The sequence below is a fragment of the Rhyacophila brunnea genome, unplaced genomic scaffold (assembly GCF_057557595.1).
Source record: "Rhyacophila brunnea isolate RB1 unplaced genomic scaffold, BYU_Rbru_1.0 scaffold_22, whole genome shotgun sequence".
Classification (NCBI taxonomy): domain Eukaryota; kingdom Metazoa; phylum Arthropoda; class Insecta; order Trichoptera; family Rhyacophilidae; genus Rhyacophila; species Rhyacophila brunnea.
The window spans coordinates 4774030-4791402 of record NW_028232882.1 but is presented as its reverse complement, the minus strand read 5'-3'; the positions used below and the strand labels follow the sequence as shown (position 1 = coordinate 4791402).

The 17373-nt window shown below is 31.8% G+C and overlaps 1 protein-coding gene across 1 annotated transcript in view; it reads left to right on the top strand.

Moving 5' to 3' along the window:
* The window catches only part of IRSp53 (Insulin receptor substrate 53 kDa), an 804117-nt gene that overhangs the window by 463347 nt on the left and 323397 nt on the right, over nt 1-17373 (top strand). Inside the window, exon 3 of the mRNA XM_085949618.1 lies at nt 1593-1668. Within this exon, the coding sequence (XP_085805744.1) occupies nt 1593-1668 (76 nt within the window). The remainder of the gene's footprint in view (nt 1-1592; nt 1669-17373) is intronic.

Genomic DNA, 17373 nt, shown 5'->3' with positions numbered 1-17373 from the left:
GACGAGATATATTATAATATATATTTCAAAATATATTGAGCAAGTACGTTATGATTTTTTTGAGTTCCCCGCCATCTTGGACATCTTTGGTTAGCAGACATGAATTATTCATCCACTGAAGAGATATATGCACCCCGAAAGATCCGCACCCCATTGAGGGAAACTTATTGTACAGATATTGCAGCGGGTGAGTGAGATGTAGGGCGGAGGGGTCGCAAGTCAAGCAGCCGACCAAGCCCGGTGTCCTTTAATATCGCCCTTATCAGCTGTTCTATCAATCATCCATTGATTTTGTTTCGGAATTATGTGTTTCGTAGTGTGTATGAACTTTATACGGATCTGTAATAATTGTACTTGCATTCTTATATCATTGTGCTTTAAGCATTTTTGCTATTGGGTATAGTTGTGCACACAAAATTATATTACAACAGTAATTACGCAGTACATAACGAGATGCGTAAAAAAATATTGTTGTACGCCTCGGCAGTGTCTCGAAAGGATTTGACAAGCGACATAATCATCCAGCAGTAGCGAAGGGTGGAGGTTGGCTGTTAAGATCCGCCATTAATAATGCACGTTACATTTTGTTAGTCATACGTATTTGTTTTTATTAAACTAAGATTTACAATTTACAGATAGTGTTGGTTAGTTTTTAAAAGTCAATTAAACCCTACCTAAACCATACCATAATAGTTTTGGTATATTTTGCGCAATACTAAAAAAATTTGTACACTTTTCGTTGATACTAATTTTTTTTCGTTGGATTAAGAATTTATATATTACACATATTGTTGGTTAATTTAAAAAAAATCATTAAGCCCTCTCTAAATAAAATTATAATAAATCTATTAGAATTTAATTTCAAATTTCATCATGTATCATCAATCGAAAATATTAATATTAATATTACAAACTATAAAAGATAAAAAATATTATTATATTATAAAATATTCGAAGTTATGTATGATTTAATTGCATACTTTTAGATATTTATAGACAGACAAATAATATTTTTTGACTATTATCTATTATGGCTTAGTTTACGTAGGGTTTAATTGAATTTTCAAAGTAACCAACACCATTTGTAAATTATAGTCTTATTTCAATGAAATCAAATACGTATGACTAACAACGTTTAATGTGCACTCTTAATGCGGATCTTAACAGCCTACTTTCACGGCTGTCATCCAGTTATACTCAAGTAGTCACCAAAATACAACTGAATATAATATCTTCCGGTTTCGGCAGGGAAGTAAAAATGCCTGCATATTCCTACCAAACAAGTGATTGAATGTACGCATCCGGATATTTCTATATTTAGAATCTTTTTGTTTCAAAGCTTACCATATTGTATAAATCCTTAAGTACGTTTTTTTATAAAGCTTTTAGTAGGTATAGAGCTTAGGCCGGTACGTTGATTGTATTTTTTAAAGCTGCGAAAATACACTTTGAGTGACAAAATAAAAAATGCGTCAAGCCTAACAAAGCCAGTTAGACAAAACGAATTCCTTTGAATAAGTCTCGAAACGTTTTAAAATAATTGCCGTCCGCTGAATGAATGCTGAAGTAACCATTTTCTTTCTGTTTTTCAGAACATCTTGGACAAATTCAACCCTGGCGCTAGACAGATGATCACGGCCGGGAAAGCCTATTTGAAGGCTCTTCATGGTAAGTTTTTGTAAACGTTTTTTTACTCACTTAATGCGGTTGGTTGATACTATGTTTTTGAGAGCGTGTATTGTACTTGAACGCTTGATTTTTTAATTGCGATAATAATTATAATATTATTAATGTTAAAAGCTTAAATGTAATTTTACTTTTAATACAATAATTATTGATTGATATATTGATATATTTGGGCATCCTTTGGAAACAAGCCAGAACTAGAATATTAATTGTAAGCTAAAAGAATTGTAATAAAACTTATTTGTATTCAAACGAGGCAGTTCAATTCCAAGAAGGATATAATAATACGTTACAAAAACAAATTATCACTTAGATTCAACTTTTTACGGCTGAGACATTTAAATATTAACTCTCAACTTGTCGATATCTAATCGATTTCATTTCAACTATAGCATTATGTAATCTTACACGAGACACTCATTGACTCTCAAACACAAATTGAAAAAAAAATGTGTATTTTTGCCAAAGCCAGGATTCAAACCTGGGAACTATGACACTATAGGCTGACGCTTAAGCCACGCGGCCATCGTAGAGCTTAGATTTTAAAGGCAAATTATTAATTAAAGATGACATTTTCCAGATTTTCAGGAAACATTTGTATATTCATCGTCTTTTTGAAGGTGTTTTAGCTCCATAAAACCGATATTAATTATACATTAATTTTCTTTGGTTATTTTATAATAAAATATATATATTTGTGGTAGGTATATTTAATATAATAATTTTAACCAACTAAAATTCTACATTCGAGGATAGAAAAGAATACCTAAGCATCTGTGGCGATGATATTGTATTTTGTTATCGATTGATTAATTGTTACTTATCGTTTATAATCTAGGTTGTACGTAAATGAGCAGTGGTTATGATTGATTTTTTTTTAAATTTATATTCCATCTTTTTACATTTAAAATATAACTTTATAATTATTAAATAATATAAGATTCTTTGAAAAAATACCCTGAAAATTTTCTCACTGTGGTATTATATTATAGAGTTTTCATAGATATTTTTAATACAAAATATTGTTAGGAACAGCAATGGTGTCGGAATTTAGATTTTAAATTGAAATATAATTACACTGTCTTAGTAGAGAATTATATAAATTTAACCTGTAACGGTACACTAAGCCGGTTTCTTTCTCCCCTTTTGCATTTCAGCTGGCATCCCTCAATTTCACAAGGTAATCATTCGTGTAATGCAAAAAAGTCGGTTCGTTTCCGAGCTCTCTGAAATAACATCGACGCCTTCCATTTGGAAGCTTTCAAAGATACATTCTGCGAGGATCTAGTCAATTTGCCGGCATGTCAATGTGTGTGATCAATTGGCAGATAATTGCTAGCTTAAGGATAAAATACACCTACAGCTAAATTTAACGTATTGCAGCATTTTCTACAGAAGTATTTTTTGTAGAAATTGTAAGAAATAAAAAAACACAAAAATTTCCTGCTAAAATAATATTACTGCATTTGAATCGATGAAGATTGAAAATTGTTCATTGCACTGTAGAGAAGTTTTCATGTGCATAAATCGTAGCGATAGCAATAGTTCATCGGCGTTTGTAGTCCAATGCATAAGGTGCTGGTATTTTATCCAGGGGTTTGTTTGCTGGTGAGGGCACTATATACTTATGTGATAATTTTACTTTTACTATTACATTATTATTTCACTACAATTTTGTCATTGAGTATATTTGCATATTGCAGTGCTAAAAAAAAAAAAAATAATTGCCACATAAGCGTGAAATTCGTTAGTTTTGACAAAAAGTATGACGTAGTTCGAGCAATGCCAAGAGAGGAAAAACGATGCAACAGGCTCCATGTAATAGCAGTCGGAAATAATAACGATAGAAAATGTTAATTTACTGCGAACAGCTTACCTTGTTTATTCCATTGTCAATTCCATGCCCGACTTGGCCTTGATTCCGCTATAGAAGTAATAACATTTTTTTATCCGCAGCAACAATATATTTATCATCATCATCATCATCATCATCATCAGCCTGAATCTATCCACTGCTGGATGAAGGCCTCTTCAAGCTACTTCCACTTCTCTCGGTTTTGTGCATTATGTTACTTGCGTACTTCCTCACAACTTTATCATTTCATCGATCCAGCGGCCTCTAGGTCCACCTTGTGGACGTTTTGTACTTCTTGGATACCACTGGATGACTAGATTTGTCCAACGATTGTCTCTTCTTTGAGCTATATGTCCAGCCCATCTCCATTTAAGACTTTTAATAAACTATATTACATCGCAAACTCTTGTTTGCTTCCTTACACACTCATTCCTCTTTTTGTCCTTTCGCGTTATGCCCAGCATGCACCTCACCATACCACGTTGTGCTACTCTAAGTTTCTGGATCACTCTTTTACTTAGGGTTCATGTTGCACACGCATATGTGATCACGGGAAGCACACACTGGTTGAACATTTTGCGCTTTAGGCACAGTGGAAGGTCACTTTTGAAGACACTATTCAGGTGGCCAAAAGCACTCCAGCCTTGCTTTACTCTGCGAACAATTTCATCAAATATACATCCATCTATAGACACTTGTTGTCTCAGATCCATTGATGAGGATCACTTTTTGGCCCGCAAAGCAGTTGAACATGACGTGAAGTAAGCAACAAAGTAGGTTTGAAAATAAATGTAACAATATAGTTATATTGTCACTAAAATAAATAAGAGATACAATCAATGACATTGGACGAATCATCTGGAAAAGAAAATGACACTCACTTTATTGTCGGGTCTGCCGAATGGCATAATCTGTTCTAACGCCTTTACAATAAAGGTGATATTGCTATAAATTCCTGATGCTTTTTGTTGGGTCTGCCGAATGGTTCGGTTTGAACGGGTTTGCTCAAATGAACATTGACATTAGAAACACTGCTCTAACGCCATTACAATAAAGGTCATATTGCTATAAATTCCCGATGCGTGATATCGCATAATGGAAATCGCGTGACGTCTACCTATACATGCGAATGCGCGAATTTACTTGCTAGCTACTGTATTGAGTGCGTCGTCCATTAATAATGTCAATGGATACAATAATTAAATTTATCATTTTATAAATAAATAAATCTAATATATGTTGTTCCACTGTAATACTCGTACCATATTCTATAATTACATTATAATATTTTTTTACAACATTCCAACAACTTGTCAATCTTACACAATTTAGATAAAAATGTTTACTTACAATATTATAGTAAATCGATGATCTAATTTGATATAAGTCGTTTGTTTAATGTGCCATCTATCACTTGACATAATTCATCTTGTTATTGTTAAATATTTTTATATTTTGTATAAATCCATGAAAGTATTTATCGCTTTTCGATCATCTTCTTGGCATCCGTTTTATATAGTATTGATATTCTTAAAGGTGAATCACCTGACAAATAACCTTCAAAATGACGGTATATAAACAAGCATACTATTCAGGAGCCGCATAGAAATCTAGTCTTCGTTAAATCAACAGAAGAATGAGAACACCATCATACCGCCTCAAGTTTCTTTCATCATTAGCCACGTGATTATTTTGCCTTCTTTCCCGAGGGATTTAACAGAACGATATAAAATTATCTAAGTAACAAAAAATGATATCACCAAAAATGTTAAATTATCTGACTGTATTCTAATGAAAAATGATGATTGGAATTATAAATAAAGCGATATAAATGAAGTGAAAATTTCCCTAACCGTTTTATTCTTCTAAAACAAACACGATTCCAATAGAAAATGCACAATTTATCAAACGAAGCGACAAGACAAAAAAATAAATAGCGCTTTCCTCTATAAATAACAGTCACGCACTCTGTTGTACTGGAGTTTACGGCATTTTACTACACAGTCACGGTGAAAGAAATGATAGAGCTTTCTTATGAATTGTATTAAAAATAACAGAAAATTCAACAAAAGTTAAACTTATTCACGCTAAAAAAAATACTTTGGACTACCTTAGTAATTCGAGCATCATTTTTTATATTAAAATGAGTATTGTTACATTTTTTTTTGCATATTTAACGAAAATTTATTATTAACTATAAAAGTATTTTTATTTAGTCATATTGTACCTACATTTTTTATATACCTACTATTAAATCTTCAAATTAATATCATTTCATAATATTATTTATTTTTCCAGATTTATTATCTCAATGTACCTACCCAAATTATTAAAGCTAAGGCATTCGATATAATATTATTATTATCTACCTCAATATAAAGGCGGTTGGTACTCGTAGTCCACTAGTTGGCGATGGACCGAGGGAAGTGGCGCCAACTTGTCCTTGCCCTATGCACCAATGTTGGGACGTGACAGGGTGGAAGAAGAAGATTAAATGTTTAGTATTATAGATATTTTTATTTGGTCATGATCTTGTTATAGTTTCTGATGTGGAATTTGTGCATTAATTTCGTGGTGTAATATTGATAATATTATGATTTACGCAGTTTTGTGGAAACCCTAACGATTATAATGCTTTTGGCGAGCCAAAACAAAGATATATCTGTGAAGAGCGAAAAGCATGCCAGCTACGATCAAGTCAGAAATTAAATTTGCGGACAAGAGCGTCACCCGCATATTTATAAGTAATCACGCTCGCATATTAATTCCGCTCTGTGTGTGTTTCCGTTTCCTCTCTCGCATTTCCCGCCACTTTTCTTTTTCATTAAGCCTAGCGTGAAAAATGAGATTCGTTTTATACAGTTGTTGGCGGTGGAAAGCCGTTCTATTTTTACCCACTGATACGAGTAGTAAATAAGGAAAGCCTTAATAATAAAAACAACCATGATTTGAATTTTATTTTGAATTTGGAACTGTGATTTTAAACATAATATAATTAGCTGAAGTAAATAAATATATTTTGAGAAAAATAAATCTATGTTAAATATATATGCAAGAAGAGAGGTAGGAGCTTGTTGGAGGAGGCTAAGACCCATAATGGCTGTATTAAGCCACTGACGATGTTGAAGTATGATTTATTTAAACCTATTACAAAATAAATATTTAATATAGATATAGTTTTAGTATATATTTAAAAATCAACTGGTATATGCTTAAATATTTTAATGTAGTTATACTAATTAAGTATTGTTTTTTTTTTACTACAATAAATATTATTTGTTTAATTAAATAAAATACGATTTTATAGTACTTATTCCACTTTATTAATTAAATTTTGGACCGGTTTTGTTCTCCTCGAAGGGACATTATCAATGTTGAAATAAATATGACATAATAATGTCCCTTTGAGGATGACGAAACCGGTTCAAAATTTAATTATTAATGTGGAATAAGTAGTATAAAATTGTGTTTTATTTAATTGAACAAATAATTAATCAAATAATGCAATGCAGTTCCACCATGAATTGATAGTTAACACTATAAAAGAAAACAATAATAATTATTATTAATGTCGCTAGAAACAAATCCAACAAAATCATAATATTATAATTATAGTATTTTAGATAGTTTTTAGTTTTCTTTTTATAATGTGATTAATTTATATTTTGAAAGTACAAATAAAATCTAAGCTAGACGAATAATTTCGTTTATAAATTAGCTTGATGTCATATTTATTAGTGTATCGCAGAGTATTGTATTCAAAGTCTACTACTTAGATATAGAGTAGAAAATTGGAATTAATGATATTATTATATTTATTTTATATAACTAAAATATTAATAAATAGAGAAGTGTATATTAAAAAAATTGCTTTCTTTCGGTCAATTAATATATTTATTATGTTAAAAAGATTTTTGTCATCTTCAGTAAATCAGTAAAGTGGTATTTTTTCAGCCGCAAAAAAATATTTAAATAAAATATTGTTGAACATATTTAGAGCGATCAATGCTTTAAATATTATGTTTAACAATATTTAAAAAAAAATAACTATCTTCTTTTAAGGTTAAAATAATAATAAGATTGTCAGTGAAAATAAATAATATTTAATAATCTTATAATTGACCAATAATAAATGTTTCCTTACCAATTTATTAATAATTATTATTTTTAAATAAAAACGTATAATACAATAAAGATTAAGTATTTTGAATTCAAAAGCATTTTCTGAAAAGTTATGTCTTATTAAAATATTTTTTGATACACAAAAGCTTGTATTTTTTCCAATACAGGGACAAAAACGCACGTTTTATGAAATGAAGTCTAGTCAGTTGTTCTCGGAAAATAAACACTCAGTTTTCTTTTCGCAAAGAATTCTCAAAACAAAAGAATGCCAAGGTGGTTTTTTTGACGCGAAAGGGTGCGTTCACCTCAAGTGTTCATTTTATTCCTCTAAGGGTAGTAGAGCCTTCATAGGGGTTGAACTCCATTGGCGTTATTACAGTGGCGTCCCCTTGTTGTTTTGTTATCTTTTTTCAACCTCACTTGCCTCCGGAAAATCTCCCGTTTTTTAAAACAATTCGTATACCTACCCATTTCCCATTTCCCATTTACCACTACAAGCTTTTACTGAGAGAGTCTAATAACATGGCAATATGCAACTGGGAAAACATAAACAACGTATTTTTCATTTTATTTTTAGTGTACGCATATGCAAATAGTCTGTCTATATTATATTAGTGGATATATATATATATATATTATATATAAATGAAATTAATGTACAACGATTCCGTTGGCCAGGTAATGTTTCAAATATCAAATATTTTTAACTGCCCGTCAGGCTATTTTTATAAAATAATAGAAGTAATCAAGTGAGTAAAGACACATAGACTGTGGTGGTTATATAGTGTAATAGTTAAAAAGACAAGACATTCCCTGAGTTTAAGACAGTAGGGCTTGCGATAGATAAATTAGAATATAGACGTTTTCTGGAAGTAGCCAATACCTACATTGATTAAATTTGTAATAATGATATGAATATTATACTTTTTTATATATTATCAGGTAGTTCAGGTGGTTCTGTTGTTGATTTCTATATAATTAATCAATTCAATTCCAAAACACGATCCAACGTGTTTGCGCAAATTGTGACTAAATCCTCACCTAAATCTTTCCCATATATTATGTATATTATACAAAGTAGGTATTTCATTTAATTTAGTGCCAATATGGCCGTAAAACTAATCAAAATCTATTGTTAAACATCAAATGAAAAAAAAATCAAATCAATAAAACAGTGCGCTCCAAGACGAATAACGTTGTGACATAACCGTGGCATGACTTGAAAGCCAATAATGTGAAACATTCTGCTCACCATCAACTTAAGGTTAGTGCCTGGAGTCTCCAAGTCCACCCTACCCATCTAAACAAACACGATAAATTACAGTCCACTTTAATTATTCAATTCCAATGCGGCATTTTGAATTTTCTAGATAAACTTGGTATTACTAAACAAAAAAATTAAGACGTGAGTATTAATAAAAATAATAAAATAAGCATTATTTATTGCTTCTCTTTTTTATCAATGTTTGCTTTAAATTTGAATTATCACATCCTTTATTCGTATTTTATTTGAATTTAGAGAATTTATAAATTTATCATAATCTATTTTGCACATTATGAATTATCATTAATCGAAGCATTAAATATATTTATTTAACGCAAACGTAGATTTTGGTTCACTTTTTGATAAAGCGTATAAAAATAACCAAAAAAATCTGTAAGTAATACAATTTTATATAGGGTAAATATTTCATCATCATCATCAGGGGCGCGACAAGCCGGTATAGGTCCTGGCCTCCTCCAACAGCTCCCTCCAACAGCTCCCTCCACCTGTCCCTATCCAGTGTGGCCGCTTTCCAATTCGACACCCCCAGAATACGGCAGTCACTGGCAGCTCCATCCAACCAGCGAATCTTTGGCTTGCCTCGTCTTCTACGCCCTATTGGATTGCTTGACATCACTTTCTTTGCCGTTTCATTGTCATTCATACTGTGCACTTGACCTAGCCATCGCAGTCTCCCAACCTTAATTGATTAAACTGCGCTGCAATCTTCGTACAGCCCGTAGAGCTCAGCATTATATCTTCTCCTCCAATTGGTGCCGTCCCTGATCGATCCATATATACGGCGGAGAATTTTTCTTTCAAAGATGTTCAGGGCTCGTTCATTTCGCAGAGTTAATGTCCAGGTTTCCGACGCGGAGGTGAGCTCTGGCTTTACAAGTGTCTTGTAAAGAGTGCTTTTAGTTCGGTGAGATAGTATGCGGGACTTAAAATGTCTTAACAGGCCAAATTTTACCAACGCTAACATTATGATTTCTACCCATATAACATTCTAAATTTAATTGCATTTGATCCATCAAACAATACACATCAATCAAAATCAGTTCTGTGTAATTAATTAATTTTGACTCCACATGTTAAAACTTGAATGTAGTCCATAAAACAACTACAAAATGACGACTCACATAAAATGGATGCTACATTAATATTATAATCATATGGCTTAGGATTATTTTAAAATAGACGACAGGATTTATGATCTGGCGATACTTTTATGTACGAGTATGATAAATAGTAAAAAAACGAAATTTATTAAAAATAATATTAAAATTATATTTAAACAAGAAGTCACAAAAAATATCAAATATTATGAATGTAATTGTTACGAAGTATAAAAGCGAGTCGACCATATTATGTAATTAAGATGGCGCTAATTGGTATTTTTTTAAATTTGCTCTCCCCAAATAGCTGGACTTTTGAATATAATAACCATGCAACTGATTTTGGTCAAGTCTTACAAACGTAATGGTACGTTACTTTATTTGCATTGATAATAATTATTCATTATATTAGCGATTAAATCCAGTATATCAGGTACTGGCGTTGGATCCTAGAGCTTTGAGTTGGATTCTCGGTGATGTCACAATATACATTATTTATATAAATAAACTATGTCTTTTATTCAACGAAATTCAGAGAATGTAACATTCTATAATATACTAATTATTTGAAAACATCTCATGCATATACATACTAAAAAAAATCGTTTTGTAGAAAACAATACGACACCCGACGCGACTTGAACCTGTATCCGCTGGATTTGCGACAGTATGCTTTTCCAATTAAGCTTCGTGCATCTTACTGAACTACGACGATTTTAACTACTAGTTGTTACATGAAATGCTAATCGAATACTTGCGCGAATACAGCAGATAGAAGTTCATGTCCCGTCGGGTGTCATATTTTTATCTACAAAATGATTTTTTCTGGTGTGTCTAAAATTTTCATGAAATGTTTTCAAATGATGTACATTTATATGATTTTCTTAAAACCAGGGGGTTTATGTGACTATTTTACTTCTCCTACTGCAATACTCTGTTTTACTACACTACTGTCATTGAGCCGTATTGCCTATTGCAGTAGTCGGCAAACCGCGGCTCGCGAGCCACATGCGGCTCTTTGGTCCCTTGAGTGCGGCTCTACCACAAATGCCCTCTGCATATACATAACGGGAGCGGAGGTGAGAATTTTACACACCATGCCCTATTTGACATGGCTACAAAGAAGAAGCAAAGGAAAATGGATGAGGAAAACCGTGGATTTAAAGTTGAATGGACCGAGACTTTCGCGTTTATTCAAAACTTAGAAATGACCTACCGACCTGTATTATTTGTCGGAAAAAAATAGCGCATAACATGAAGTCAAATTTGGCATTAAATATCCTGTCGATGATTCAAGGAAGAGAGCAGTTGAGAAACTTTAGAAGAGTCAAGAAAAATCAAGTTCTGTATTTAATTACTAAACACAATCTTCCAACAATGTTAATATTCCATGTTTTGTGGTTAGTAAAGAGATTTATAACATAGAAAATCAAGAGCTCAAATCATTGAGAAGTCGTTTTATTGATGAGAACCTGGAATCAGGTTTAAAATTAAAAACATCAACATACAACTCTGACTATTGATACCTAACTTATAATTTAATTTTTATCAATAAATAAGATCATTATTAAGTATGATATCAAGTTTTATTCAGTGTACCTATAGTTTAATTAAGACTTAAATCTTTAATTAAAGTTTATAAGTTAATAAACAGTGTACCTACATATTATAATATAATTTCAGTTTAAGATATTTGGCTCTCAAAAGAAATCTCGATCGTTGTACTGTTGATATTTGGCTCTTTTGACTAATGAGTTTGCCGACCACTGGCCTATTGTAATGTTATAAAAATTATAATGATTTATAATTATATAGACATTATTGAGCAAGCGTTATTAAAGTATTTTTGTTGTTGTGTAGTTTTGATTTAATACACAGAAAGCGATAGTTAATAATAACGCGATTTGATAAGCATTTCATGTATGACCTACTAGCTTAAATTGTTGTTATTCGATTAGAGGCTCTAGCATAATTGGTTAATGCACAGTTGGCGCGATACCAGTGGTTATACGGGTTCAAAGCCGTCGAGCATCGTATTTTTTGGTGTTTTTATGAGGTGTTTTCAATTTTTATGTAATCTATCTTCAGCATATGGAATGTTACATTCTCAAAATCTTGTGAATTATTCGTTGAATAAAAGAAATGGTTTATTTAAGGTACCTATATTTATTGATTATTTACAATAATTCATTGTTGGCCACTTGTTTAACTCAGTCAGTCTTTGTTTGGATGTAATACATAGTGTATCAATCAGTCGTATATTTGAGTAATTTACGGGACTCAAACCTATGATCTAAGTAATTTGCGAACAGTTAACAAATTCACTGTGGAATTTTAGATTTCTCAGATAAAAAATGCCTTTAAATGAAACAAAAAGTAATGTTCGTTCTTTGCAGCGCATTTATTTGTCTGGAATTTAATTCGTTGCTTACCGCATTTTCCATACATAATTGAATTTTATTTGCGAAACAAAGAAATGTATGCATGCATTAATTGCCGGGAACGAGGGTGAGTTTTATAGGGGAAGTCCGTACGATCTCTGTTGGTACCATGTATGTTATCTTATAAAATATAATGGGATACGGCTGGAAAGTGTCACGCTTTTTTAGCGTAAACAGTAAAGGATGGTACTGATAATTCAAAAAAATATATAAAACGTGCTTATACATAGATAATTCAGAAAAAGTGTGTCACTGATTTTTTTGTATATAGTCAAAAAGTATTTCATAAAATTTATTAGCAATGTATTTGTGTTCAGTTAAAGTATAAAACATAACATACGTATGTAATTAACTATTTCTTTTATTCAACGAATAATTCACAAGATTTAAGAATGTTTCATTCTAATTATTGAACAAACATAATTTTGAGTTAAAGTTCAAGTAAGTTACATCATAAAAAATATTGGAGAAATCCACGACATCGGTTAGTAATCGAAGTAATACGTATCTACTTTCAGAAGATACAAGAAACAAAAATCGATTGCAAAAGTAGTTTGATTTGGAAGAGCGCTGATGAGTGGGTATTAAAAGTGACCAATAATTAAAATTTGTCGCAATTAGTATGTCACTGCGTAGCATAGAGGTAATGCGCGGATGGGGCGTAAACCCGGGAGATGCAGGGTTCGATTCGCTGCCGGGGTGGCTTACTTTTTTCAAAAAAAAAATTCTATTGGTTATAATAAATATTCTCTCAGAAAGTGTTTTTCAAAATTATGTATGTTCAATACGTATGTAATTTTTATCAACATCATATTTAAAAAAAACTCAAGTGATTAATTTTTGAAAAATCATTCTGAAATAGCTATAACGGAAACTTGTACGTATGCAGTTCGCCGTATCACACTTCACCGTGAAATGTTGTATCGGAAATATATGGCCGTATATTAATGACCGGCCAACCTCGTTTGATCGTATAGTACTGACATAAAATGCATGTCTAAATAAAATACGGATCTTATCGGTTTACACTTTACAGGAAGCCAGCAGCAAAAATATTTTGAAAATAGCCGATATACTGGATTATTTTTTAGGTTAGGTTAGGTTTTCATTTTTGAATTTTGCCAAAATCAGCTATGAAATTTAACTTAGGTAATGTTAATATTGAATCTCATAAAATTAAAAACCGTATAGTATACGGTGATCTCTTCCAGATAAGAAAGCTCACCGCAAACTGTGCCATGGTGAAATATTTTACGTTCAATTTATATGTAACCAAATGATATTATAGTTAGACACAATTTAATATTATTATCATAGAAATTAAATATTTTCAATTATATCAATTATGTAAAGTCCTCATAGTATATCCGTCCATTTAAAAACCGTATCAGGATATTAAAAATCAACCCACGCAAAGTGCGAGTATTCTTTTACAACATTTCATTCTACTTCTCAGTATGATCATTTACAAAAAAAATATTCCTATATACTTACGAGACAAGTATTCTTTTTTATATTTTTCGAAATTTAATATTGTATGTTTTTACGATAGAATAAATTTGTAATTAATTTACAGTTTCCCGAAGAACTAAATAATTGTATTATATTCATGTGTATCATTATTAACATAGTCATATTATATTATTGTTCTATAAGACGTTATTTAATTGATTGTTGTAATGTTATGACGTATGGTACTTTCACGGTGAACAACATAAAACTTGTAATTGATAATATATTTTGTAGTGTAGGTATGTCAGTTTTTCTGGTAAATTGAGTTATGTATAATTTAGACTTATTTTAGTGAGATTTACAATATATAAAAATATGGTATGTCTAAGTTTTATAGGTTGGGATAAATAAGCTGCGTCAATATGTGATATGTCCATTGTTTGAATTTCTTTCGAAGTTTAAAATTGCTCTCCTGAACAACTTTGAAAAATGGTCATAACGTGTTTTGTCATCTTACTACAGATATTTTATTTTTAAGGTAGAATCTAACCAAATACATTTATTTTTGATACCCACTGTTATAAACATTATTGAATTGATTTTAACTTTTTGAAAGAGGCATGATGGTACAACACACTCTCTAGCTCCAAATAAAACTCTGGAAAAATTATATCTTGTATGATGGTTGCTAATACGGTCGACAAACAACTGATTACTCCAAGTAGAAAATGCGAAAACGACTTTCGACTACATTTGCTTTATCTTTTTCACTGAAGTGAAAGACAAACAAAAATCTAACTGGCTCTGCTTTGGTCGATTAATCACGATTACAACAATACATCGATCCACATGTCTTACAAATGCACCATCATGTTATTATTGTATACAAAATACGTGGCAATTTTACAATAATTATTTTTAAATCAAAATGTTGTTGTGAATAAAATATAATATGATTAATATCGATAGATGAGGTTTTTTATAATAAGTATTGAGAAATTCAGATATTCCAAAAATCGAGTTTTGAGATAATCACAGAAAACTACAAGAACACGGTTTTTTGTAATTAGAAGAAAAGTATTGAACTCCCTTGAATATTTAAAAAAAAAATATATTTTACTAAGCCTGCAAACACACCACACTGAAATTGAGCTCCCTGATTAGTTAGAAAGGCCTCGATGACAGCACCCACAATATTCATTTAAAAATGTGAATTATGACACCAACAGTGAATTTATCAACGATTTTCAAATGGTTTAGTGATTTTTGATAGCCAACTATTTTTATTTATATATATAATTAATTTTAAAATCACTTGGTATATTTCTTCTTCTTCTTTCTTTCACCCTGTCACGTCCCAACATTGGGGCATAGGGCAAGCACAAGTTGGCGCCACTTCCCTCGGTCCATCGCCAACTCCTATGCCTCCCGCCATGTCAGACCTGCAGCACGTAGGTCGCTTTTGTAGCATCGCTGCAGGGTGAAGGAGGGCCGGCCACGGCGACGGAACCCTTGAGGCTGTGCCACAAGGGTACGAAGTGCCGCACTCTTTGGCGGCATCCGGAATACATGTCCCAGCCACGTGAATCGTCTCTTCGTGATAACACCAATCACCGAAGGCTGTTGTGTCTGCTCACGAACTCGGATGTTTGTAACGCGGTCGTACCAATGTACCCCTAAGATTCTGCGGAGACATCGATTCTCAAAGCTCAAAAGCCGAGACTCTTGAAGCTTAGTAAGATGCCATGTCTCACAGCCATACAGGAGCACAGGTAGCACGCACGCGTTAAACAAACGACATTTGGTCCTCACAGAATACAGCCTTGACCTCCATGCGACTCCAAGTTGGTTGAACGAAGAGCCCGCCACACCCATGCGGATTCCAAGCTCACTAGAAATACCACCATCATCGGCAACCGTGGCACCCAAGTACCTGAATCTGGACACCAGCTCGACGGGCAGACCAGAAACCCGCAGAGGAGTGTCGGCGTCGATGCAAGCAGCACTGCACATGGATTTGGTCTTAGCATATTTAGTCTTAGTGTCTTGGTATATTTAGGAACTCAAAAATGAAAAAATTGCAAAATGTGTGTTATAACTCTAGGGCCTAGGCGGTTCATATTTATTTTTCAAAGAAAGTGCTGCTAGATAATATGTTTTTATAATTTTTCTGGTATTTCAAGTAAATTGAATACGTGTATTAATTAAAGCGCTAAGTACCAAAAACAAAAAACTGTCATTTTTATAGAAAAGTGTTCTACATACTAACGCCAATAACTTCAACTATGATCTAAGTGCCTCAAGCTAGTCAAAAAAACACAGCAAAATATTTAAACCTGTCGACGTTGTAAGTCCATTCACTTATTTTATTTATAATGGTGTAAATAACACTACAGTGGTCAACCTCATTCAATATAAAATGGCCGACGATGGTGTGTTGACACTTCTTAATACCTAAAATTATAGAAGCTGCCGTGATTGCTTCACACTGTAAAACCACATTTTTCAAAAGGTTTGCTTCATGAAATTTTACTGCAATGACTCGGTATTTTGCAACTACAGGCAATAATACTTTTTGGTACTTAGAGCCTTAATTAATACATGTATTCAATTGTCCATTGAAGTTAGGCCTTCTTTCAAAAGTTTATATTATATTCAAGACTGTAAAAACGAAGAATATTTGCTTTGTAATGTATATTTAAAGATGGTACTGTTAAAATATTATAGGATGGTTAATGTTGTATTTAAAAAGCAGTATAAAGTAACATTTTAACGATTTGAATCAAATTAATTGCGTGAATCAAGGGTACGTAAAAGTTTAATTATGAAAGTTTAATTATTTAACAAGAAAATACTGTAAATTGAAGTAGGCAGTTACTGTAAGTATTCGAAGGCAGTGATTATGATTAATAATCACTCATCAGTATTAATTGATCACTATTATAATGGCAGACTTGATACTATGAATTGATTAAGTAGGAATAAATATCCACTGGGTTCTATTTTTAAAAATATTTTCAAATTTAGAATCTTAATATGGCACTAATTGTTATCAACACAATAGTGCATTTTCAAGGCATTGCATTGAAATGATGTTGTTTTTTTGGAATAACTTCACCTATAAATGTTATGACAGGTTGATTTTGTGGAAAATTTTTATTTCACTCGTTACATTTTGTCTGACTAAAATAGTACCCTTGAATTCCGAAAGACGGTATTCAAGCAGAGTTTAATGTGATGTTTTTTTATTCTTTTACAGCCGTCTTACCTTCAATGTTCATGTTTGGGATTGTCTTATTAATTTAACTTAAATTCATAGATTATGCCTTATTTATTATTTTATTTTATTTATTTTTATTTACTTTTGACATTTGTCAGAATTAATACTGCTTCTATTGCACGTTTGTTCATCAAGTGGTAATAATGTATTTTTAT